The 23582-nt window shown below is 41.2% G+C and overlaps 3 protein-coding genes across 3 annotated transcripts; 1 reads left to right on the forward strand and 2 right to left on the reverse strand.

Moving 5' to 3' along the window:
* Window positions 1-3971, reverse strand: tirap (toll-interleukin 1 receptor (TIR) domain containing adaptor protein). Its single transcript, XM_033632040.2, has 3 exons — window positions 3466-3971; window positions 2616-3242; window positions 1-2370 (listed from the first exon to the last, which is right to left on the reverse strand). Exons 1-3 carry the CDS (start codon window positions 3470-3472, stop codon window positions 2243-2245), a joined length of 762 nt encoding a protein of 253 aa, XP_033487931.1. The 5' UTR covers window positions 3473-3971; the 3' UTR covers window positions 1-2242.
* A 1691-nt stretch (window positions 3972-5662) lies between these two features.
* On the forward strand, window positions 5663-12910 carry srpra (SRP receptor subunit alpha). Its single transcript, XM_033631328.2, has 15 exons — window positions 5663-5787; window positions 5905-6042; window positions 6366-6449; window positions 6571-6734; window positions 6905-7065; window positions 7149-7311; window positions 7683-7833; window positions 7945-8069; window positions 8484-8605; window positions 8708-8794; window positions 9180-9352; window positions 10510-10723; window positions 10867-11030; window positions 11410-11508; window positions 11664-12910. Exons 2-15 carry the CDS (start codon window positions 5920-5922, stop codon window positions 11790-11792), a joined length of 1959 nt encoding a protein of 652 aa, XP_033487219.1. The 5' UTR covers window positions 5663-5787; window positions 5905-5919; the 3' UTR covers window positions 11793-12910.
* Window positions 12911-13015: 105 nt separating this feature from the next.
* fam118b (family with sequence similarity 118 member B) lies at window positions 13016-23555 on the reverse strand. The gene is made up of 8 exons (XM_033631329.2): window positions 23030-23555; window positions 22351-22440; window positions 21873-22125; window positions 16498-16725; window positions 15592-15720; window positions 14875-15172; window positions 14215-14280; window positions 13016-13912 (listed from the first exon to the last, which is right to left on the reverse strand). Exons 2-8 carry the CDS (start codon window positions 22431-22433, stop codon window positions 13899-13901), a joined length of 1071 nt encoding a protein of 356 aa, XP_033487220.1. The 5' UTR covers window positions 22434-22440; window positions 23030-23555; the 3' UTR covers window positions 13016-13898.
* Window positions 23556-23582: the final 27 nt, after the last annotated feature.

Genomic DNA, 23582 nt, shown 5'->3' on the forward strand with positions numbered 1-23582 from the left:
AATGGCCCAATATAAGATAAGGCCATAATTATTGATGCTTTATTTTGTTCATCACTTTAAAGTTGCAGCTGGTAAATGTGGAGCTCATTTTAATTACCTCATATACTACTGGGTAGTTTACCTTGTATTAATACATCATTATTTATTTGTTGATTCATATTTTTTATTAATGATCTGACTATGCAAAGTAATAAGTAACTACAGTTATAGAATACATTTAGTGGAGTAAAAGTATAGTATTTCCCTCTAAGATGTAGTGGAGTGGGATTATAAAGCAGTAGAAAATGGAAATGCCACCATCTTACTGTACACATGTCCAACTCCTATAGCTGTAGGTGCATAATGTAGCTAGCTCAACACTTAAGCACACCGCTGGCAGAGTGTTGCTGGCGTCCAAATGTTACCAGGAAGATTAAGAGAAATGTACAGCAATCAAGTGACAAAGGGAGATTTGAATTAAGACTTTTTTATTCCATTTTTAGTTTCCTCCTTTGTCGTAAACGTTATATGGAGATATAGTCAGTTGTTGCTGAAGTCAGTTTAGTCTTGTCTTGGCTTGGTCGAGAAAAAAAGATTGTTGGCAGATATATTTTGCAACAAAATTGACACCACTGTACAGAAACTCCGCCCCATCATGCCCACATATAATCATTTCAATAAATAACAGTTTGTAACTTCAACATTGAAAATGAAAGACAGATAAATGTGTATTTTGATGTTGATACATATGTCTTTTATATTAATGGTATGAAAGTTGTGTGTTTGTGTGTATGTCATCTGGAAGAGGATTTGTTATGGCAACAACAAAAGCTTCGTAGAACATCTGTGCCTCTCAGAGATTAGTCTAATTTTTCATGTTACAATGTTGGCTTGCCACTAAAGAGACAATTATCGAGGGTCTTTTATTGTGGTGCTCAGTGTCTGTTGTAGTTTAGGGGGATGGGTAAATGGGAGGATGATACAGCATTAATAAAAAAAAAAAGAGGGAGAGAACATGTAGCACTTCTTGGAGGCAGATGGTGTCTCCTGTAAGAAGAGAAAAAACAACCCTTGCCTGTGTCAAAAAAATTACGATCAAGGATCACAAATGTCACGCACCACTTGATTCAATGAATACCTGATATTCCACATTGAGTGGTTCAAATGCCAACTATCTGAAAGGAAGCACTGCCAGTATTCTTGATTAACAAAGGAAGGTTCTGCCAAGGACATTTAATCATACCTAACAGCGGACTGAAAGTTTTTGTTTGGATGGAGAAGAGAAAGGGTGTTCCTTCCAATTCTTCAACATGTTCGGACTTTGTTCCAACCAACCACTCAGTCAGGAATATTGTGACTTAGAATATTAATACCAGCACACCAGAGCCATGTGTGAGGCTTTTGTTGCGAAACATAAAGATGTGTCATGTGTCAATAGGAGTCATTTCCTCTGTTTTTACTTTAAGTTCCAGGTCAGTGGAAAGGTCATGTCGCTGTCAGTTTATTGTGGGTGGGTCTTTTCCTTTTACTCTCGCGCTCTCTTTTACAGACATAAACACACACATAGAAGAGACATAATGCTACTGTCATCATTATAGGTCATGGTTAAAGCTTGAAGATTATACCACAGAGATCACACCTTCATGACTGGCATCCACTCCATAGACTGAATAATATCCTCACTAGCACTCTCAATTTGATAGTAGAGCAAAATACACCACCTAGTGGTAAACACTGTGTGCACCACAATATTATCCTTTCACAGCAATCTGACAGGTTTTACTCTAATACAGTAAAGAGGTGATCACATGCGTTTGTGACACTTTAGAGCCCTTTGCTGTGAAGATGAATTATGGGCTGCAATTGAACTGAATTAAGTGTAACAAGCTGAGACTGTGACCACAGGTTCTCATGATACACACTCATCAACATCATTATTGTAAACTCATTTAACTAGGTCAGAGCATGGTGTACTTCTCTAGATCTGATACAGGAAATAAGCCCCAGTGCTGAACATCCTTACCACACGCACAGAGACACCCAGTGTTGGTCGTGCACATAAAAGGTGCAAAAGTCGTAGCATAACTTTCCTTAAAAATCCCAACATGATGTGATAAACTGGTCTCTAAATTTTAGTTTGTTCAATAACAGCAGCCTTCTCCCCCCGGAGCCCTCTCACCCTCATCACAGCCTAATTACTGTTGATGATGTTCACAAACATCACTGAGCCTTTATCTCTCTTCTCTATCACTTCCAGCGGTATTTACGTCTCAGTGGGGTCATTACTTGACATCAGATTGTCTTTTTTAGGGCTGCTTTCTCCACTTGGTCCGTCAGAGCTGTCTGTGTTGCATTCAAGTTCTTTCTCTTTTATAGCCAGGTCTTGCAGGTCTGGAGAAGACAAGAGGAAGAGATTATTAAGGATCTCTCCAAGAACTGTGGAATTATCTGCAGGCCGTCTTCATTTTTAGAGTTTACAAGAACCTTAATGTTAATTTAATGTATTCTGGAGAGGAATAAAACAGCTGGTTGGAAACAAACTTAAAGATAGATCATTTTAAACTTGGGGTTAAGGCCAAGCTCGAGTTATGCTTATGAATCTGTCCCAGAGAAGATAATTTTTTTCCATTACTCACACTTGAGCACAGTCTTGTTGACGAGGGTGTAACCTCGGTCAGGGTTCCTGCTCAGGTCAATGTAGAAGAAGAACCTCAGTTCCTGTGGATACTGAGAGCGGGAAAGGTTCTGAACCAAGGGGATAAGCCGATTGGACATAGGCCCCTCTGCCAGAGCCTGGTGCATCATGTATATGCACCAGTCATCCTGCAGGAAGTTAGGAGTGATAAGCAGGGCTCTTAAATGGCTCTCCTCCACAGCCTGGCATAACTCTGTAGACATTGCCCCCCCTGGACAGGTGTCCCTCTGCCACAGAAAGCACCTCAGACTTTGTGGTGAGGCCTCCAGGAAAGACACCAGGCGTATTGCCTCTTCAGTGTCACTGTGCACAGAGCTGTGACACACAAACACGTCATACTTTCGGCTCCATCGCAGCAGTGAGCTCAGAGCAGACTGTGGCTGTGATGTTTTTTTAAAAGGGGCTGTCCCCAGTGATGATGATGATGACAAAGAAGAGCTTGTCGACGTAGATGGAGATGAAGTTGATGCACTGCTCATAGAGGACACTGACTTTTTTGCCACTTTTGTGTCTTGTTCACGTTGTGCTGGTACAGATGCTCTTGATTTCAATAGTTTCTGGAACCAACCTAATATTAGAGAGACTAAATCAAAATCAAATCAAACTGTACATATTTCTGACTTGATACTTTATACATTTTGATATCTATGAGTCCGTCCTTGTCCACTTATAAATCATAAAGTTTATAGAGGCATTAACAGCTACACAAAGCACAGTTACTGATAAAATACAACAATGGTATTCAAACAGAAGGATATGGTTTACATCCAAAATGAAATGACTTAACTTACCATGCATGTTGTTAACATCATGATGTCTGTTCAACGTCTCACCAGAATCCTTCCAGTCAATATCAGTTTAATGATCTCATCTCTTAAAAGGATCTCCTCTGCCACATACACACATTTCTCAGAGATGGCAGCTGAACAAATAAGTGCTACAAAAATGTAATATAATCCAATGACGGCGGCAGGTTGTAAAAAAGACAAAGTGAAAACTTGTCGAGTGTCACTTACAGCAACTGGATAAAAGAGGAAGTTGGTAACTGCTGACAGAAGAGTCGAATTTCAAATGCAAAGTGCCTCTAACTTTATACATGAACGAGCAGCTAGTTTCTTAGAGGCATAGACAAAAAAAAAAAAAAAAGAACAGGAGAGAGAAACTGGGCATAGCTGAGTCTTGCTGATTTTCAACAAACAAGAATGTTTCATAGGTCAGAGTAAGACCACTTCCTAATCTGGTGTTAGTATACTATTATTAGGAAGACATAAGAGGAAGGACCACATCAACTGATGTAACCCAAGCCACGAATATGCCAGAAGCCAATGTCAAATCTCTCTGCCAATCAATGTGTGTGTTTCACACACATTTATTTCATGTGCGTCATTTATGGCTTGTCATTATCTGGTCCAACTTATTCCTTTCTATTGTGTAAAAATGATACAAATGACAGCATACAAACATAACTTAAGACACTGGAAAGTACAAGACAATTGAGATTCATCAAATGTGCACACTTGCACATCTGAAGGTTTTTCTGCTTTTATAAATAATATTTGTAAGCTAAGTGATTGATCACATGCAGATAAAATTAAGGGGAAACTATGAGGGCAAGCTGGAAAAATTTTATACTTGCATCTAGAAAAGCTCCTTCCTGCACGCACATCACCTATTCATCACTTTGAGTTAAAAAGCAGATGTCCTGATGACAGTTTAGTCCCAGTGCAGCGTAGAGTGACTGACAGGTCTTAAATTAAAAGCACTCTAACATTCTTACATTAGTGGGAGTAGTTAGTAGTTAGTGCATGTTATTTTATGGAGTGGCTTGTTGGGCTGTTTAACCAGTTGGTGGCACCATGATCCTGTCTACAAAGATATCTCAAAGACATGAAACAAATAAAAAAATCAGAGAAGAGAACAACCGAGCAGTATACTAATGGCAATGTATTCCTCTGGTGAAGGGAATTATCAGATCTTGTAGTCTACTGGGTGCTTAAAAGCAGGATAAAGTAGCAATATCACACTGTAAAAGTACTTAATTAAAAGTAGAAGTCCTGTAAGTACCTTAACATAAGCCAGCATGAGCCAGGGGTAGGCAGCCTGAGGCTCCTGAGTTGCATGCGGCTCTTTGGCTTTCTTTTTTTTTCACATTCTATGGCCTGGTATCTTTTCCTATAAAATTTGCTGAACCTACACAGCTTCATTTTCCAAGCTAAACTAGCTATGGATTCCAAATAGGAGGAAAATAGAGAATTTAATTGTGTGGACAGATTTGTTTGCTTTCACCGCTAATGCTGCAAAGTTGAAGTACCAAGTTATTATGAACAGGCCACTGCAGAGTAGCCACCCTGTAGTAAAACATATTAATGAATGCTCATTTAGACCTATTAGTAATGTTTATAGACTAATTAAGACTTAATAGGCAGTTTTACTTACATTATAAGGCTCAAATATGTTCTGTGGCTCCAGACAGTTTATTTCGTTTTGGCTTATTTGATTATAAAGCTTGCTGATCCCTGACATAAGCTAAGTGTAGTACTCAGGGTCGGGGAAAAATTATTTATATTATGAGGACTAAGTGTGCACAAAATCATTTTTTAATATACTTTAACCCACTGTTATGTACTTTAATCTATGCACCAGATTGTATAAATTTGTATAAATTTTTTGTAGGCCATGTTAAATCTTAATTTCTAGGCTACTAGTCACAGTTGTCAGATAAATGTAGGCCCTGGCATTTATGGCCAAAAGACCCATTTACCTCTGAAATATTGCGCAGTGGAGAAGAGGTGTAACCATAGAGTGTAACGTAGAGAAAATATAAATACTAATGTCAAGAGAAGGTAATCCAATTTGTACTTTAAAATGAGGTATTTATTTATTAAGTTAGTTATGTATTTATTTATTTTAATTTACATCGGGCCTATATTTTAAGAGCGAAGACAAAAAAATATCGTTGTGAAATTGCGCATGCGCGAAATTGAGAACTAGAAATTGCCGGAAAACGAGATTGCGTCACTTCCTGGTTCTGCATCTGACGTGTCTAAAACAGTTTTGCTCTGGTGGTGGGATCGCACTCGTGGGGGATTTATCAGCTATTGGACTAATATCTAGTAAGATTTATTTGTTTGAAAAGTAGCTGCTAGCTCTGTAGATATTTACAGACTCATTCATTCACCGCAGGACTCCTGTTTTACCTTCTTTTCTCCCTGTATGTGTCTTTAATCCAGAAACGTCGTGGCAAGATGCTAGATTTCTTCACCATCTTCAGCAAAGGGGGGATAGTGTTGTGGTGTTTTCAGGGAGCCGGGGTCACTGAATCCTTCACCGGCCCTGTCAACGCTCTGATCCGCTCCGTAATCCTCCAGGTGGGACATAACGACAAGTCCAAATCCTGTGACAGTTGTCTGTGTTTTTCTAAATCTCAGTATGGCTCGAGCAGCTAATGCTAACGCCAGTAGGTAGCAAACGTTAGCCGCTAGTTAACGTTGGTTAACGGTCGTGACGTTTGAGGTGTGAGTAGCCTAGAAAACACCTTATCTCGAATTGTAAACTGATTTTTAACATAGTTTGTATTACAGTGACTTATTTTACAGTTAAGAAGACACGCAAGGCTAACGTTACCTGCTGTGGCAGCAACAACGTGTGTTCAGCTACTATTTACATGTCAACACTGTTTGTGATGTTTCAGGAGCGAAGTGGGAACAATTCATACACTCATGACAAACTGAGGCTGAAATACAAACTCGACAATGAGTTTGAGTTGATTTTTGTGGTAAGTCTCAGCTCACACTGAATAGATTACAGCTTAACAAATCTGTTACTGTTGTTCACGTTGTTGTTAGTTTTATATGTTGAAAATCACTTAACTCTTTTCCTTGTCTCTCTCTGCCCAGGTGGGTTTTCAAAATATCCTGACGCTGACATATGTGGACAAGTTCATAGATGACGTTCAGCTCCACTTCAGGGATCGTTATAAGAATGAGCTGGAGCAAAGGGGAGCTCTGAAGCTATTAAATAACAACTTTGAATTTGAGGAAAACTTCAAGATGCTTCTCAGGTAAAGACAGACAGTTTCACCCATGGAGGGGTTTTTTGTAAAGAGGAAAGTCATTGTAATATTGTCACAAAGTACATCCAACAGCCTTCTATTCAAGATGCTTCATTAACCAAAATCTTTTTTTTGTCCTGCCCCCTGTCCTGTGACGTACATCCAATGTTGACTACAAGAGAGGCGGAGGAGAGCAGCAGAGTTAAAGGCCCCACCAACATGCGGTCCTTTAAGGAGTCTGAGAAATCCCAAAAAACTGTGAAGTCAATGATTGAGACCAAGGGTGGGGAAAAAATCAAGGAGCAGGGTGGCAAGAAAAATAAAAATACCAAAAAGGAGGGTGAGTGCTGTTGTTCTGAAATTGCTCATTGTAAATAGCTGGTGTGACATACTTTTAATTTCAATTCTTACTTTTTTCTCCAGCTCCTGCAGCTGAGCCTGTCAAAATGGATCAAGGCAAGGCCTCATCCTCTGGGCAGAAGGTGGTCGAGAACGGTAACCAGGGCTTGACTCCCGAGGAGATCATGCTGAAGAAGAGAGAGGAATTCTTTCGCAAGCGCACAGTGGTACCTGTTGAAAAAGCCACGTAAGGGAAACATCATTCATGAATGACAAGCAAGATATGTAATTAGTTGAAATAAATGCCGTTCATATAGGTGCATTTTGATTGACATAGTTGACTCAGTAAGAGCAGTATAGAAAGGGCATGTGCAGGGTGATTTTTATCAAGTCTCAGCATTGAAGTCATGTTCTGATGTGCTAAAAAAAATGCAGGATACATTAGAGTCAGAAACATAGTTCTAATAATTATGTGTTTTTTAATATTCATCAAAAATACTAGCAATATGCTTTGAAACGATATCCCCCTTTTTGAGAATAGCTAAAAGGTTTTGTCAGTCTCTCAGTGTAAAGCATGTCTGATTGCTTTTTTCTGACATCCTGTCATCCCAATCACAGTAAGTCCCCAAAGCCTCAGAAGCCTAAGGAGAAACAGAGGCGTGTTTGGGACATGGGTGGTAGCAGCACCAAGGACCTGGACTACAGCAACAATGATGGAGGCAGTTCCCAAAATGGTGACAAACAGAATGAGGAAGCACAAATTGATCTGGTATGCACCCCCTCCCGTCCCCTCCACTCCCAGTTTAGGAGACATCTGTATTAGTCACATTAATTATGTTAAGATAAATTCCAAGTTCTCCATTTCCCGGACGTGTTTCAGGGGATGCAGCTGAGCTCCATGAAGGGAGACCTGCTGTCTGTGGAGTGTGAGTCCAGTGATGAAGAGGAGATGGAGGAGGAGGAGGAGGAGGAGAGAGTGGTTGTCAGTGAAACAAGCAAGGCAAGGTAAGAGAGTGTTTTATTGTAGGATTACTGTTTAGGGGATATTGTTGGATTTTTATTCCAATTTCTTCAAAGTATAGCCAATGTTTCTGCGCAATATTACCTTTCAATACCCTGCTATATCACCTTGTAAAACTATAGTTGTCAATATTGCTTTTCTGTTCTTTTTTAGCTTACTTATTTTACTAATTTATTCCACTTGAATTGTTATTCTATTAGGCACCTGTGTTAGCTTCACTACTTGTACACATTACATTAATTACTCCGCTGTTTCCATCCTTAAGTTGAAAGTTTTGAGCAATCACTAGCACAAGAATTTACTTCAGGATTAATTAAGTTTTAGCTCAGTTTATCCTATCCTATCTTTAGCTACCAAATTTAAGTTTGCACTGTGAACATCTCGTTTGTTGATTTCAGCTCTAAAAAAGCTGGCGGTTTTGGGGGCATGTTTGGGATGCTGAAGGGCCTGGTGGGCTCCAAGAGCCTGACTCGGGATGACATGGAGTCAGTACTGGACAAGATGAAGGACCACCTCATTGGTATGACATCACGTATCTCTTTCTCTTTCTCACCATATTGATTTTCTGCTTTTAAACGTGCACTGTCTGCTATTCATTCTCCGTCCTTTTGTGATCCCACAGCAAAGAATGTAGCAGCCGACATCGCCTCCCAGCTCTGTGACTCTGTAGCCAAAAAACTGGAAGGCAAAGTCATGGGCACATTCACCAGTAAGTTAACTTTCTCATGCTCACAATCCTCACCCACTTTCTTAAATTTGTTTTTATTTGGTGCAGAAATGAGTTTGTGTAGAAGTGCAATGTGCATCTTCCCAACACTTCCATTCTCCTCAGAGATCACCAGTCTACATCCTGGGAAAATGAATGTGATTACAGTAATGCATTTTCCCCAACACTGTCTGTAGGATTGCCACAGTAAATTAATTAAAAGAGATCGCCCCCTCAGTTTCATCTACACAAGATGCGATTTAAAATGTTGCTCAGACCACTACAGATAGTCTGTGTCAGTGAATAGCAGTATGAATGCATGATGCAAGGAGACCCTAACAGAACTTTGTGTGTGTGTGTGTGTGTGTGTGTGTGTGTGTGTGTGTAGCTGTGGCCTCAACTGTAAAGCAGGCCCTGCAAGACTCACTGGTGCAGATCCTGCAGCCCAAGCGCAGGGTGGATATTCTGAGAGATGTCATGGAGGCGCAGAGCCAGCGGAGGCCTTTTGTCATCACATTTTGTGGTGTCAATGGGGTTGGAAAGTCCACCAACCTGGCCAAGGTGAGATGTCAATTTTAAACGGGTTTGAAATACCCAATATTTTCCTGAAAGTGACCAGCCTAGGTTACATTTACCCACACAGGCTGCCAATTCTAGCCGTGTGGGCTTTACTGTGTGGGTTTGGGACAGTTTGTTGTCATTTATAGCTCTATTAGTAGAGCCTGGAATTCACCCTGGGGGTAAAATGCTCTACAGAGGGCACTAGGGGCTTTTTGGAGTAAAGTGTCCTTCAAATTACATTCTCATTCTTCAGGAACTTCATATTTTAAACTTCTGTATTTGACTCTTTAAGCCCATATAGCTAAACTAGTGCACCGATACAGCTTTATTTAGATGGGCTCTTCAGTTTAGCACATGACCTACATTTTGGTAAAGAGGGAGCCAAGACTCACCACATCCTACTGAAATGGACCACCTCAGTCTGCTGTGCACCTTGGTAAAGAAGTGCAGCGTTCCATAATTGATCAAACTCGATTACAGATTTTCTGTAGCTGACATATTTGAGTTGGTGTTATGGATGGGTCACTGACAATATGAATAATTGAAATAGTATCAGCGTTATGCCAGGGTAATAACGTTATGATACTAAAGTATTGTTAATCACGTCATGTGCAGTCAAATGCTTTTACTTTTTCACAGCAGACATTCTGACTTGTCACATGTTTTTATTGATTTTGTTTTTCTTTAAGTCTATACCCATATTATAAATGAATTAATTAACTCTTCTGGCTTAAATGCCAGTTTCACGATGGTTACTTTCAAGTGTATTCAGCGTCACCTACAGCACCATGAACAGCCAATATTAAGAAGCTCTTAGCAGCATGCACATACACTCACTCTTAAGAGCTGCTTTTGGAAGTGTTTGGAAAACACTAATTTGAGAGCTTCCACAGAAACATTCTGAGAAAACACTCTTACTTCTGAGGTCAGTCATTAACAGGAAACAGGGCCCTGTTTATTCAAGTGCCCCGTGGCAGTGAGCCAGTGTGATGATACCCAGACCCTAACATTGAAGTAGCTCTAGTTGTAGCATACATTGCTTCAGAATGTTACTTTTTAAATGCTCGTGTTCAGTTGTTACACTCTCCCAGTCAACATGTACAGATTGTGTCCTTTGGATATTCATGTGAACGAAATGTCTCTCTCTCTTGCTTTAGATCTCTTTTTGGCTGATAGAGAACGGTTTCACTGTGCTGATCGCAGCCTGTGACACGTTCCGTGCTGGAGCAGTGGAGCAGCTCCGCACTCATCAGCGCCGCCTGAACTCTCTGCATCCTCCAGAGCAGCACGGGGGGCGTCCGGTAGTCCAGCTCTATGAGAAGGGCTACGGCAAGGACGCTGCTGGAATCGCCATGGAGGCCATTGCCTATGGTAAAATACATTCTTTCTTTTTGTGTAATTATTAACTGTTAAGCTGTGGTTCTTTGTTTATTCCACCTGCCACTTCCATTAATGATTAAAATCACCCATATGGTGAATTCACATGTGCCCCTTCTGTGTTTCATCCCCTCCAGCCCGCAACCAGGCCTTTGACGTGGTGCTGGTGGACACTGCTGGGCGTATGCAGGACAACGCCCCCCTAATGACAGCCCTGGCCAAACTTATCGCGGTCAACATGCCCGACCTGGTACTGTTTGTTGGAGAGGCTCTGGTTGGCAATGAGGCAGTTGACCAGCTGGTGAGACCACTGACAAATTCACACTTTTTTTTTGCTCAGACACATCGTGTACTCAGAGGAAATGTAGGTGATGACTGAAGTCGTTATCTTTGTAACTAGAATGAAAATGCATGTTTTACAGGAGCACTTCAAATCCTTTAATTTACGTAATACTTAGGTTGTCAGCTGTGAGAACTGACACAGTACTGACTGAGTAGGAAAATGCTGTAGGACAAACTGAATTTGTTGTTCTTAAACTCTCCAGCAGGGGTCAGTGTTTCTTCAGTGATCTTTTGTCATGCTTGTGGACAGATGTGAGATGGGAAGATGGTGCCATAAGTAATAACCCTGTAGTCAATTTTCCAGTGCATGACTCAGCTTTCTTTCTATGTGTGCTCAGGTAAAGTTCAATCAGGCTCTGGCAGACCACTCCATGTCTGACAAGCCTCGCCTCATTGATGGAATCGTTCTCACTAAGTTTGACACCATCGACGACAAGGTATTTAATTCTTTTTCCTCTACATTCCTATCTGATTAATCACATCATGTGGCCTCTAATATAGTTAATTGTTGTCTGTGGCTGTTTTATGATTTATGAATAATTCACAGATGGGAAGTTGGTAGCACTCATGCGTCATCCTTCCTCCTTCACAGGTTGGTGCTGCCATCTCGATGACCTACATTACAGGCCAGCCCATTGTGTTTGTGGGCACAGGGCAGACCTACAACGACCTGCGCAGCCTCAACGCCCGCGCCGTGGTCAGCGCCCTGATGAAGGCCTAAGCGGCTGCATGTTCTGCTGTTTATTCATCGTCGCAACAAAGCCAACAATGCGTTTTTGCCACGCTGCCGTGAGATGTCCCAGCCCCGCTAACCTGCGTTTCACATCCTCCTGTCGTTGCCCACTCTACTTTGCATCAAACAAAGAACTGGTGTCACGCACAGGACTTTATTCTTCCAGTAAAGGACAAGTGTGCACTTTGAAAGACAGAACATTTTGCAGCAAAGCCAGAGGGGCCTCCCTTTGAATCATGTCTAAACTTTTGGGCCTACATTGAAACGTACCTCAGACCAGCCAGAGTTTTGAAACAATAAGTCCCATCCCAATGACATTTTAGCTGACTAAATGGACCTAGGCTGTAAATGTCATCAGCTTACTGGTTTACACAGTAAAGACTTAAAAAAAAAACCTCCCTACCTGGCATTTTGTCAGTCAGTTTTCCCCTCTTCATGTAAATGAGGTCAGGTCGTGAAGGCTTGCTGGATGTGACATTTCAGCAGCTGCCTGTGCCTGAGGAAAGCTTAGTGACCATAGTGCCTATCTGTCTCCTGTCTTCTTAGTTAACCCTTTCACTACACAGGTGGTTACCAGTCAAGAGTGCCATGGCAGTTCAGGTCAGAAAGAGTCTGAATCTGTTTACAACATACAGTCAAAAACTGGGCATAATTATTAGCACTTACGAAGTTAGTAAACTCCCCTGTCAAAAATGGTACACCATTCCTGGAGTGATTGCTGTGAATATCCCAGAGCTCTTTGCCAACCCAACACACAGTTAACACATTTGTTATAACATGGAGACTTTGATTCCTCAGTTTATCTTCAAAGAAAAGTGGAAAGATATTTTGTAAATTAATGTTTTAGTTCCTACAGGCTTTCCTTATATTTTCAGGTCGGTTAAGCTCTACGGGCCTTTTTATTTATGTTGTGTCTCCCCCCCCCCCCCCCCCCCCCGATACACTCCTCATTTGGAAGAGGAAATATGTCTTAAATATATCTAGCCCCCTTTAATTTGTGGTAGTGCAATATGAGAGAATCAAAAGTTATAAAGATGATTTGAGCTAATTTATGAGAATGTAAACATTTCTAAATAAAGCTGCTATATGCTATGACAGCCTGTAAAGTGGAACTCGCTCTGTCATATGTTGCAGGGGCACATGCTTTCTAGTCCCATTACAGATCGCTCCGGTATGATTGTCAATAAGACATGTAAACACGACAGGACAAATGGGATACCAAAAGCTTTATTTTGAAAATAGTACTTATAAATACTATGTCAGAAAACACATGCAGGTATTAAAAATACAAAAAAGGCTTACAAAGAACATTTTCAGCAAAGGAGTGGCAAAGTGATTGCTACTGGCTGGGAACCGCTCTGCTATGAAAACATAATCTTCTGAACATTAGAGGACAGAATCATAACAATAACTTGAACAATGTATTTGCAAACCAAGTAACCATCCATAACTGAGAGAAATATTTCCACCCATTCCCCCGTCCAGTAGTGTGCAAATCAAGTTTTACTGGTTTCAGGGTCGAGCATGACAGATACAGTCCTTACATATCAACACAAGATTGCTTTGAGTTAAGAGGATGTGGTGTGCGTTACAGCCTGCACCTAAGACTTTTCTTACAGGGCAGGTAGGTCAAGGTGATGCAGTCTGTTTGATTGCATCGTTGTAATCCAAATCTAAGCAATGAATCAATGCAGCACAATCAACTTCTGTCAGTGGACACATGTCTGTAATTTTTGTAAAGTTGAAATGAGAACAAACCATTCCATCACCTGTATATTTAAAACTTCCTTTTAATGCAGCTTCCCAAATGTTGAGCATCATTTAAATACAGTGCAGTGGAACTGTGAGGTTGGGTATCAGCGTTGACGGTTACTTTAAACTTCTCATTTCCCTTTTAAAAAAAGAATTAATGAAGGAAAATCACAGAAACCTGTGAAATACTGACAACGGCTTTAAGGTCTCCCATGGCCCATAGTTTTCCTGGATTCCTAAATCCACTGATTGAAATCAGACTCGAGTACTACTCAGAGTAGACTGATCTCTCGACGGAGCTGTGGAGGAAAATGACTGATACTGATCCCGACTGTGTGCCTGTCAAGAATGATGGTCTGGGGCAGAAAGAGAAGGAAGGGACTTGAGTGAACAGCTGAGAAACAAAGAGCATCAACTGAAATGTTGCCGCTGACTGCCATGCAAGCAATACTGCAAAGTCAGTTGTATCTTATCTTTGTGTAAAGGAATACCAGCAGGTCTTTTTGATACTGAAAATCAAGAAGAGACTTGAATTTTCTATCTACCAGCATGCAGTACAAAAACAAGAAGCTTAGACAGTGCTTCATTGTATTATTCTGGAAAATGTCTCTGTCAAGTGGCCCCTGCCTGAAGTCAAAGAGAAGTATTCAGTCCTAACCTTGAAGGAGGCTTTTCTGTGTGTTAAAGCCGTTCTGCTGTTCTTCCCCATTCTGAGAAGGCGATCCTGGAGATAAAGACAAAAATTTTACAAAATGAGGGCAACTCACATCCTGAACTCCTCTCAGAAAGAAAAGCAACAAGGTTAAACAGATATGTTGAACTGAAATGTAATAAATCCCACATTTTCTGATCACTGAAAGGAAACTTTTGGTGTGAAACCAGGACGACTGACCACAATTTACGCCCTCAATCAAATCAGCAGGGCAAATTTTAATGCTTCAATTCAAAAATCAGCTGGTCAAGATGGAAGCAGCAGAAACAGATATCCTGCCTTTTAATTCCTTGTATACATCGAGCTCCAAAAACACTGGCTCACATATTTTCCAAAATACAATCCAACATAAGCATCTCCCAGCCTCTAAGATACTCACACCTCTAGATTGAAATGCAGGCTTTATGTTGAAAATTCTCAAGCTCCAGCTGAGATAACACTGATGCCTTCATCAGCACAGTACTCCCCAAGCCAAGTTCATATGTCAAACTGATGGGGTGCCCCTTTAACACCTTCCTACAAATGTAATCGCAAGCAGCGCAGGAACACCCCTCCTCCTACAAACTGGCAGACAAATTAATTCTGATTGACTTTAATCCTCCTTACCCCAGCCGTTGGTAGACACGTCGCGGTTGCAGATCTCGTTGGCCAGCCTCTCAAAGTACTCAGGCAGGTCAGCGTACTCGTCTCCATAGGAGATGACCTTGATGCCCTTGTCCAGCATGTTGTCGCGCAGCTTCTTGAACTCCCCCACATCCTCTCGCCGCACGAGCATGAAGTGTTCCAGGTCGGACTTGTGTTTGACTGCCTCCAGGAACAGAGCCTGGAAGGTCGTGTCGTCTACTGTGCGCCCGCAGCCGAGAAACACGAAAGATTTGGTCTCGTAGAGCTTCTGGATCTCACGCTGTTGAAACCAGTGGGAAGATATGTCATTACACTTGCATAAAAGCGTAGGTAGAGGGAGTGTAGGGGGTACATTTACACTTAAAGGTATCCTTCACAGGATTATTTTGCAGTGGTTAGGACGCTCCTGGGTACAGTGGGCAGGTGAGTTCAGGACTTTACATAAACAAAGCATTCAGGTGCCAGACCGCAAGCATTATGAATCCAAGAGGAAGTTATGAAAATGGTGGACACAGCACCACATAAATGCAAATATGGCGAACAAGAGTGAATCTGAGGTTGACTCCGAGGTTCACATTCATTTGTGATGGTGTTAACAAACAGTACCCGACAGTTCCTGCACAGTATACTTTTAAGCCGTTTAGTAAAGAATCGTGCAGACTACAGTCCTTTTGATCAGAACCATAACCAGATGCTCACCATAACTTCAGTGTTCCTCAGTACATTCTGGTAGCCTGCAGGGTGCAGCACGATACCGCTGGGGTTGGTGTAAACGCCGTGGATATGCAGAACACTTAACCTCCGTTTCTCCTGAGCCCACTCTAACACCTAGACACACACACATTAGCACACACTTTACAGTCCATTGCACTCAATCCTGTTCTGGCTGGGCTGGGAGTAAAATCACTGAACAGCAGTTAGAGGATATTAGCCCTGATGGAGATGAGGCATAAATACCAGGACTGAGAGGCAAGGCGACGGGTCGCTCAGAAAACTCTGACCAATTTCTTGCAAATCTGTGTTCCATTTAACAAATAGCCAAACTAAGTTTAAATGAACTGGTACATAAGTTACACGATTGAACAACTGCGTTTTTTGCAGGGAAATTAGAGGAGAAAAAAAAACCTTTTGTTTACTGGGAAAACACACGCTTCTTCTTCAGCCAAGTCTTAAACCAAAAGCAAATATTGTTCAATCTATAAAATTCGACCGCAGATGAGTAATGACCAGAACTTTAACCTTACTCCACCTGTCATAGACAAAGGGGTCTTTCAGGTCAAAGCTTTATCTATTTTTCTAAAACAGTGGTCAATGAGGAACTACACTGAAAGGTAATGTTGTAAATCTAACTGTGAAACTGCAGTGATTGAGTTGCATAGAGAAGAAAATAAAAAGAGTGCTAGTGGCCATGCTTCAGTGTGTTTGGAGGTGAAATAATCTACAAAATGTGACTTGGATTTTCAAATCTGTCAGACTTGTAAAACTCCTACAATCTGAGCCTGGCCCAACATAACACATTTCTTTAGTGACCTTTGCACTCCTCTAACAAAGCTGACTGGCAGGAAATGTCAATCCGTGCCGTAACATACTCCAAACACTGTTTACCTTCTTCTCATCTGTCAGGTCCAAGGACTCCAGCTTGGTGCCCTGGTGAGCTGCATAGATCTCAAGTAGGTTGTCAAAGTTAGTAGTGAGCACCAGCGCGCCGCTCTCCATCAGCTGCAGCACTGAGCGCAGTAAATGTTTCCCTGCGTGCTCCATCTTGCACTCCAAATCGTCAAACACCTCGTATAGACAGTCCTTAAAGAATGTGGATCGCACATTGCCAGTTCTCTGTAAAGAAAAAGACGGTGAATGCTAGACAAACTGTACAAGTAAGAAACTGTCCAGGTGGCAGACCTTTCATGCAACTATTTTGTAGGTTTTTAAGTTAAAACATCAAGAATCTTTTAATAACAAAGTACACTGAACAAGGACAAGATTTGGTGGTATTACTAAAGAAAAATAAATGACTTTCTGACATGCAACACACAACAAAATGTCCTACACTGCACAAAAACACAAGGCCATATGGACTGTGTCAACCTACTTTTACTTAAAAATAGTCAGCTGAGCACTTTAAACAACACTGAATGCAGAGTGATAACAGCTGGAAAGGGAAGTACAGCAAACAATAAGCAGCACTGTGATCTAGTGCACGAAGAGGAAGTTTAGCTGGCACAATAAAAAATAAATTAACAACGAACATTGTAGCACAGATCCCGAGGCTGACAAGTATCATGTCTAAGTTCTATTCATTGTTGCTGCAACGTAAGACAGATTTGCTACCTCACTCCATGCGTTCTCATGACAGAAAACATGTGCTGACTGTCCCTAAATATGCTTTGATTTGTTTTAACACAAGAATGACCAAACTGTAGTAAAACAAAAGCAGCACATGACCATGTATTTATACTTGGGAGAGTGCCTAAGTAAAAATTTACAGTGTTTCCACCCTATAACTGCTGTGTGTACCCACTGAAAACTGACTCATAAAATAACCTCTGGCAGGAAACAAAAGAGAACACAGCCCTATTGTGAGGTATAAATCTGTACGTTCCTCATTTAATAAAACTTTACTGTACTCTTTGTATACTGTCTTTCTAGCGTGAGTGGCCCCTTTGGGAATTTAACCCCTGCCTCAGTCAGTGTTTGACATCCCTACATTCACTGGAAATGGCATGTTACACTTGTTTGAACACGAGCAGAATCGCTGCATTAGTTTAAGGGAAGTATTTCTTGTCAAGATTATTTAAATACCAGTCATCCATTGTTAACTCGCCACAACTCTGATATCAAGGACGCTTTCACAAACCCACAACAAGCAGCCTTTTAATGGGATTGAACTCTTAAGTACACAGTTTTACTTATCAGACCATGTGACCTGACCATGTGTGTCTTAAAATAAATGTGTGCATTTGAGCCCAGGTTGAGCAACAGTTGTATGTTAATGTTTCTTTGTCTGAGCTTAGGAACAAGGTGGAACCACAGAATAATTGCGACCACTAACACCACAGAAGAGGACAAAATAAAGTAACACTGCAGGGTAATTTCTCAGAAGAGACAGAACAGTAGGTATATATCTGTTTTTGGTTTTGTTTACAACCTAATATTAGAGTATGCACAGTTATTTTGCCTAGTCAGCGCTCCTACTCCTACACACATGAGGTGCAAAGGCCCCAGCATAGTTACTATACTAAATCGGGAGCTTAGACCCAAACTTGAGCACTAACTAACTCATAAATAGTCATGTACGCCACCAGGCCTTTCTGATTTCGTTTAAATGTGCTTTTAAGAAGACTTCTCCTTGGCGCTGCCCTCTACAAGAATCCAAACTGCCATCCCATGTGTCCCAACTTACCCTCAAGTGAAACCTAAGTAGTGTGTCAAGTGTCTGCCAGTTTTCAAAATATCTTCTCATGAGCAACTTTGTTCTGAATCAAACTCTCCATCACCCTCTCTGATCCTGTCCACTGCCCTTCAAGCAGCATCTCACACACTACCCGAGTAGTCTACTAAGAGATTACAGGGCTGTGACTACACAGTCTAAATCACAGCCTTACCTGAAGGAGTCTGTTGTAAAAAAAAAAAAAAAATAAAAGAGAGTGAGAGGCATCAAGAGTTGGGCAGCTAAGAATAGCAAAGAGTAGCGCAGAGATGCAGTGACCAAGGTGATCCCAGCACAGGGAAATGCTCCGCTGACTTCCACAGATTACAGCTCTAATGGGCTAAACAGCGGGAGTCCTTTCCACAGGAAGAAGCTCATTATCCGCATCTAGTGTCTACAGCACCCATCCTGATCACTGTGTCCTTGGACTGTCTCAGGACTTATGTAATGACCAAATAAAGTGCAAGTAAACAACTCTGGTTTCTAAATATTCATCCTAAACTAACAGATTAAGCTGTGGACCTGACTGTGGACATGCAGTTAGTAAAATATAGAAATATGTGTGCAGCAGCAGTGACAGAGACTGACTTTTCATGAGTCTCTTGCCACTGGAAAATTCCCAAATTAACCAGAACATTTGATCTTTCTCCACTGACAGCTATGGTTAATTTCAAAATGATAGCTGACATGGAAAAAATAGACCACAACAGCTTCCTTTTGCAGCAAGGGCTTTGCTTTATCATCTGAAATCTCAGATAACCACCATCACAATCAACAGATGATCATAAGTTTCCTCCACTGACCCCGTGGAAAATATTGTTTACGTTTCTTGCCCGACATTAGCAGATAAACTTGTCAGCAAAGTTGTTATTAGCCTTGTTTTTGTCAAGGTCAAAGGTGTGAGAGGATTTACAACAAAAACATTCTCTTTCAGTTTTAACTTAAGATTACCCTAATTACCTGAAACTGTGCGCCTGCACACCACCATAATCCATCTGATACACAATGCCATGAAAAGTGGGTTAAACTCTCGCAGCTGTAACTGGAATTAACTGGACTTAAGGCAGGTCTCTCACTCCCTCGTATGCTTCGGTTTCTAACGGTTTATTGACAGTAGGACATATTGTCTAGTATCGTACGCCCCTGGGAAAGACTGTTTCAAACACTTGAAGAAATCTGTTTTCTTGGGTCAGAGGCCTTCAACTCAGGTCCAGTGCTAACATGTGAAAACTGCAGATGGGTTTTGTGAATGAAATCACTACACCGACATGTCCTCTATGATAACTTACTGTATGCTTTCTGTTTGGGTGGTTCTTTAACTCTGTCTGAATGAAAAAATTTGGGCTCGGGGGCTGCTGGTTCACATTATTCGCGCTTGTTTTTTTCATCAGCATGCTAGAGCCTTCTGTGCCCGTAGCCAACAGCAGTGGGCTGGTGTCTGCACGACTGTGGATTGGAATAAACACGATAGATAAAGCCATAAAAGCGCTGTTTGTTCCCTTTGTAACAACAGGCTGAGGGCTGAAACAAAGCGTGTTTTATCAATGTCAAAGGTGCGATGAGACATGACTAACACAGGAGGCAAACTGTATTAAGGCTCCCATCTGCCAGCCCTGCTCCAGACCAGACCGGTCCAATAGGTAGAGACCGGAGTTATATGGAAATACAAAAATGTTTTACGTACATTTCAGTTTTCACAATTCATCTGTAACAATCCAATTGATCTGGAGCTGCAAGGTCCTGTAAAAAAGAACTCACAGTTTATGATTTGATTTATTAGGAGACTATAAAAAAATGCCGTGACTGTAACCTTCCTGAGCCTGTGAAAGCTCTGTCAGGGATGGTGATGCCTTGTGTGAGGATCTTGTTGTATTCTTATGGTCATATTTATAGCACAGATTTTCTGGTAGTTTCAGTGGGCTACTTTGGTGTATTAAACTGTAATGTTTCCCCTTGGTGCCACAACTGTGACAAAACATTGTGTTTTTTGCTGTCATAACTGTCTTAAAATCGAAAAAGTTCCACACTACAGAATGTAACCCATTTTAAGTGTATAGCACATTAATTTGATCAGAACTGGTGATAAGAAAATGCATTTTCTATTCCTTGCCTTCTATTCCTAATAGATTCTTGTTTGATGTTGATGCAACTTCAGGAAAAATTAAGACATTTTGGTGTGGTTTGATGGAAATAATTTTTAAAACAAATATGTGTAAATTCTAAGAATGTGAATGCGCAGAGATACTTGAATTACAATTTAATATGATCAATCATGCAGTCTTACAGAATGTCCACACCACAAGGTGGGTGGCTCAGTTTCTTGTATTAAACCGGAGGTCTTGTATATGATGTCAAGCTTGTTTTTATATAAATTTTATTTCTCTTCGGAAAAACAAACAATTATCATCTGAATTTGGAAGAATATGAGAGAAACAAAGTGAACACCTGACTGAATAACAGGAACATTTAAAGGCTTTGCACTGCTTCACTAAACACAGTTTGGGGAAGTTATTTCCAATGCAAACTATTGTGTATGTCTGTTTGGTGATGAAATGGAAATTTCAGTGGCCTGACTACCCAAACTACCATCGTAGCTTTGTGCATTTTGTACCCAGCGAAACATTAACCTGTAAGATTTTTCAGTTTAAAGTAGAGCTTGGCAATTGATCAAATGTTACGCTCGATTTGAGTTTGGCTTCCAATTATTACGAAAACAAGATAATCAAGATAAATCGATTACTGCACTGCATTCTGTTTTGATGAACGATGCTCTCCTTTTGTCTTTTGTTATAAATCCAGCGCACTCCTTTCCTATACAGTGGTATGCTTTTGCTCCGCCCTAAAACCCCAGGCTGTGGCATGTTTAGTTCACCTCAAGCCGAGATGACAGAAGAAGAGCCTTTGGTGAATGAGTAATCCTGCTGTGATCTCAATATTGACCAAAATAATAGTCATTGTGATTTTTGCCACAATCAGGCAGCCCTAGTTTAAAAATAATGATTTAAAAATCATGTTTATAGAAAGGGACAAAGATGTGTTTTTCACATGGAAAACTAGTTCAATGCAAGTTTGTATGCTGTATATGAGCTGTAAATATGCTGTATGCCTTGATTAAGGACAGCAAGAAAGGGTTTAAAAAATAAACACAACTGTGGTTCAGCTCGCGTGTCTTCATTAGTGTGTGTGTGTGTGTGTGGTTTTTTTTTTTTCAGAAAGTCTTGAAGAAAGCAGATGTGGTTTTCTACACACCAGTGCGTGAGAAACCAAAAACAAGTCGCTCTTCACATATGCGATTGATTCCACATCCAGTGTTTGCATTGATCACAATTTCTAAGAACAAGTCCAACAAACAAGCCTTGTCATTAGTCATTAGCTATGGGTCTTTTAATGAGATAGGGCTAAGGTATCTTATCTCAATCCATAGAAGCTGAAACAAAATGTCCCTGGCTGAGGAAAGGACAGTGAGCTGGCAGTCTGTCTGCCATGTGTTTGTCCTTGTGCGACAGGGTGGTGCAGAAAGGCAAGGAAAGGAAAAAGGCTCAGGCAGACTTACCGGGGAAAGTTTCTGAATGAGGTCATGGGCCACATGCACCAAATTCTTATCTTCCTGCATGTGCTTCTGGAAACGCCGACTCTCCTCCTCCTCCAGCAGATCAAAGTCATTGGCTGCATCAAGCAATGCCTGGATGAGGCCCTTCCAGGAGCGGAGCGCAGGGACCTGAGGGGCCACTGCAGAGCTCACCCCCGTGCCAATCACCAGGACAAGCTCGGGGGCTCGCTTGGTCTTCAGGCTGGGCAGCAGTTTCCTTTGGGGCAGGCAGAGATTGAGTGATGATGGTTCCAAACGTGGTGCTTCCCAAATCCTTCCACACAGCATTAAACACACCGTTTTCAAGCAGAATAACATGCAGTGTGAAACTAAAACCTACCTTAGGACTGGAAAAAAATAGGATCTCAAGAAAATTTAAACCAGCCCTGTAGACAAAACTGACGCATGAGTCACGGGCAGATTACGCAGCACCTTTGCTTACCTGGGCTTTTTCGCATTGGAGTCTGCATCCTGAGAATCAGCTGCAGGTCGCTTCTCAGTTTTCACTGCAACAACGGAGGCCATTCAGGTCCTGTGGCAGAAACAGGATTAACCACATGCTAACTATGATGACTACTTAAGCTGACAAAAAGAAACACAATACAACAACTCTGGATACAAAAGGATGTCACATGCACATGGTGCCTGACTGTCATTTGATAGGCTTTCATCTTTGCAACCTTACATGTCATATAAGAAATTATAATGTGGGTAAAAGTTCCCTGGAAAATAAAAACAGTGGTTTTACTTGCCCTACTTGTCTTTATCATTCTGCAAAGAGGAAATAAGTGATGTGTTTCCACCCGTCAACACACCTTCCCTGATAAGCTCTTAACCACTCCATAAATACAACCTATTGTTCCTGGAATCTGTAGCAGACAAGGTGACGTTAGCAAGTTTGTGTTAATGAGTGTTTCCTCATTTATGTTTTCTAAAGCCAGTGTATCGCCAATACAACAACAAGCATATGCAAATGAAAGTTATTATTTAACCCAGTGCACGTTTCACACCAACATTGATTTCTGAGGAGATAACTTAATTGCCAGTTAACTTACAGTCCAAACAATAGATACACGGTTACACCGGAAGCTAACGTTAACATAAACGTACAGTTTACTTACCTTGATATAGGTGACGTTGAGTTAATGCCCAGTGTTTATTTCCGTTCAATAGAAATCCTTTTGATTCAGCTAAAGTCGACTGAAAGCCACGCTAAATACTTTGGATATCGACTTGAGTTCAGAGCTTTGAGCTCTCGATGGTGTTAATGCTAAGTTAACGTCAGCGTCGGTGCGGTAAACACCTACTGAATCACAAGAGTAACCGACAAAGAATCCCCAACTAACTTCTAACAACTAGCGCTAAGCTAACTTCAGTTTCTTTTCAGCTTTAAGCTAAGTTAGCTTTCTCCGAAGTTGTCAGGAGCCCGAAGCTGCCTCTGTTTTACTTTTCATTCTGAAGATAGAGTAATTAAAGCAGCATAAATATGTTGTTAACTTATCTCTTCAGCTACAAATGATGTCAGGTAATTTCCCCAGAGTACCGTCACACAACAGAAATGCTCTCAGCGTTGCTGGTTGCTACTCTTGACTATGACTGTCTGTGTTTAAGTTTTGCGGAGCTGCCGAAGTCACCGCCGGCGGTGATGTGCACCCGGTCTTATGATGCATTCAG

This window comes from Epinephelus lanceolatus, chromosome 4, assembly GCF_041903045.1.
Source record: "Epinephelus lanceolatus isolate andai-2023 chromosome 4, ASM4190304v1, whole genome shotgun sequence".
NCBI classification, from domain to species: domain Eukaryota; kingdom Metazoa; phylum Chordata; class Actinopteri; order Perciformes; family Serranidae; genus Epinephelus; species Epinephelus lanceolatus.

Excerpts from the sequence above, each read along its gene's own strand:
- tirap (XM_033632040.2), bottom strand. Across the intron at positions 2,371-2,615 it reads CAACAAGACTGTGCTCAAGT|ACCTGCAAGACCTGGCTATA; the intron begins GTGAGTAATGGA and ends TGTCTTCTCCAG.
- srpra (XM_033631328.2), top strand. The coding sequence starts at position 5,920 with ATGCTAGATTTCTTCACCATCTTCAGCAAAGGGGGGATAGTGTTGTGG. Across the intron at positions 6,450-6,570 it reads AGTTTGAGTTGATTTTTGTG|GTGGGTTTTCAAAATATCCT; the intron begins GTAAGTCTCAGC and ends CTCTCTGCCCAG. Across the intron at positions 11,031-11,409 it reads ATGAGGCAGTTGACCAGCTG|GTAAAGTTCAATCAGGCTCT; the intron begins GTGAGACCACTG and ends ATGTGTGCTCAG.
- fam118b (XM_033631329.2), bottom strand. The coding sequence starts at position 22,433 with ATGGCCTCCGTTGTTGCAGTGAAAACTGAGAAGCGACCTGCAGCTGAT. Across the intron at positions 15,721-16,497 it reads ACCTGACAGATGAGAAGAAG|GTGTTAGAGTGGGCTCAGGA; the intron begins GTAAACAGTGTT and ends GTGTGTGTCTAG. Across the intron at positions 14,281-14,874 it reads CGTGTCTACCAACGGCTGGG|GATCGCCTTCTCAGAATGGG; the intron begins GTAAGGAGGATT and ends CTTTATCTCCAG.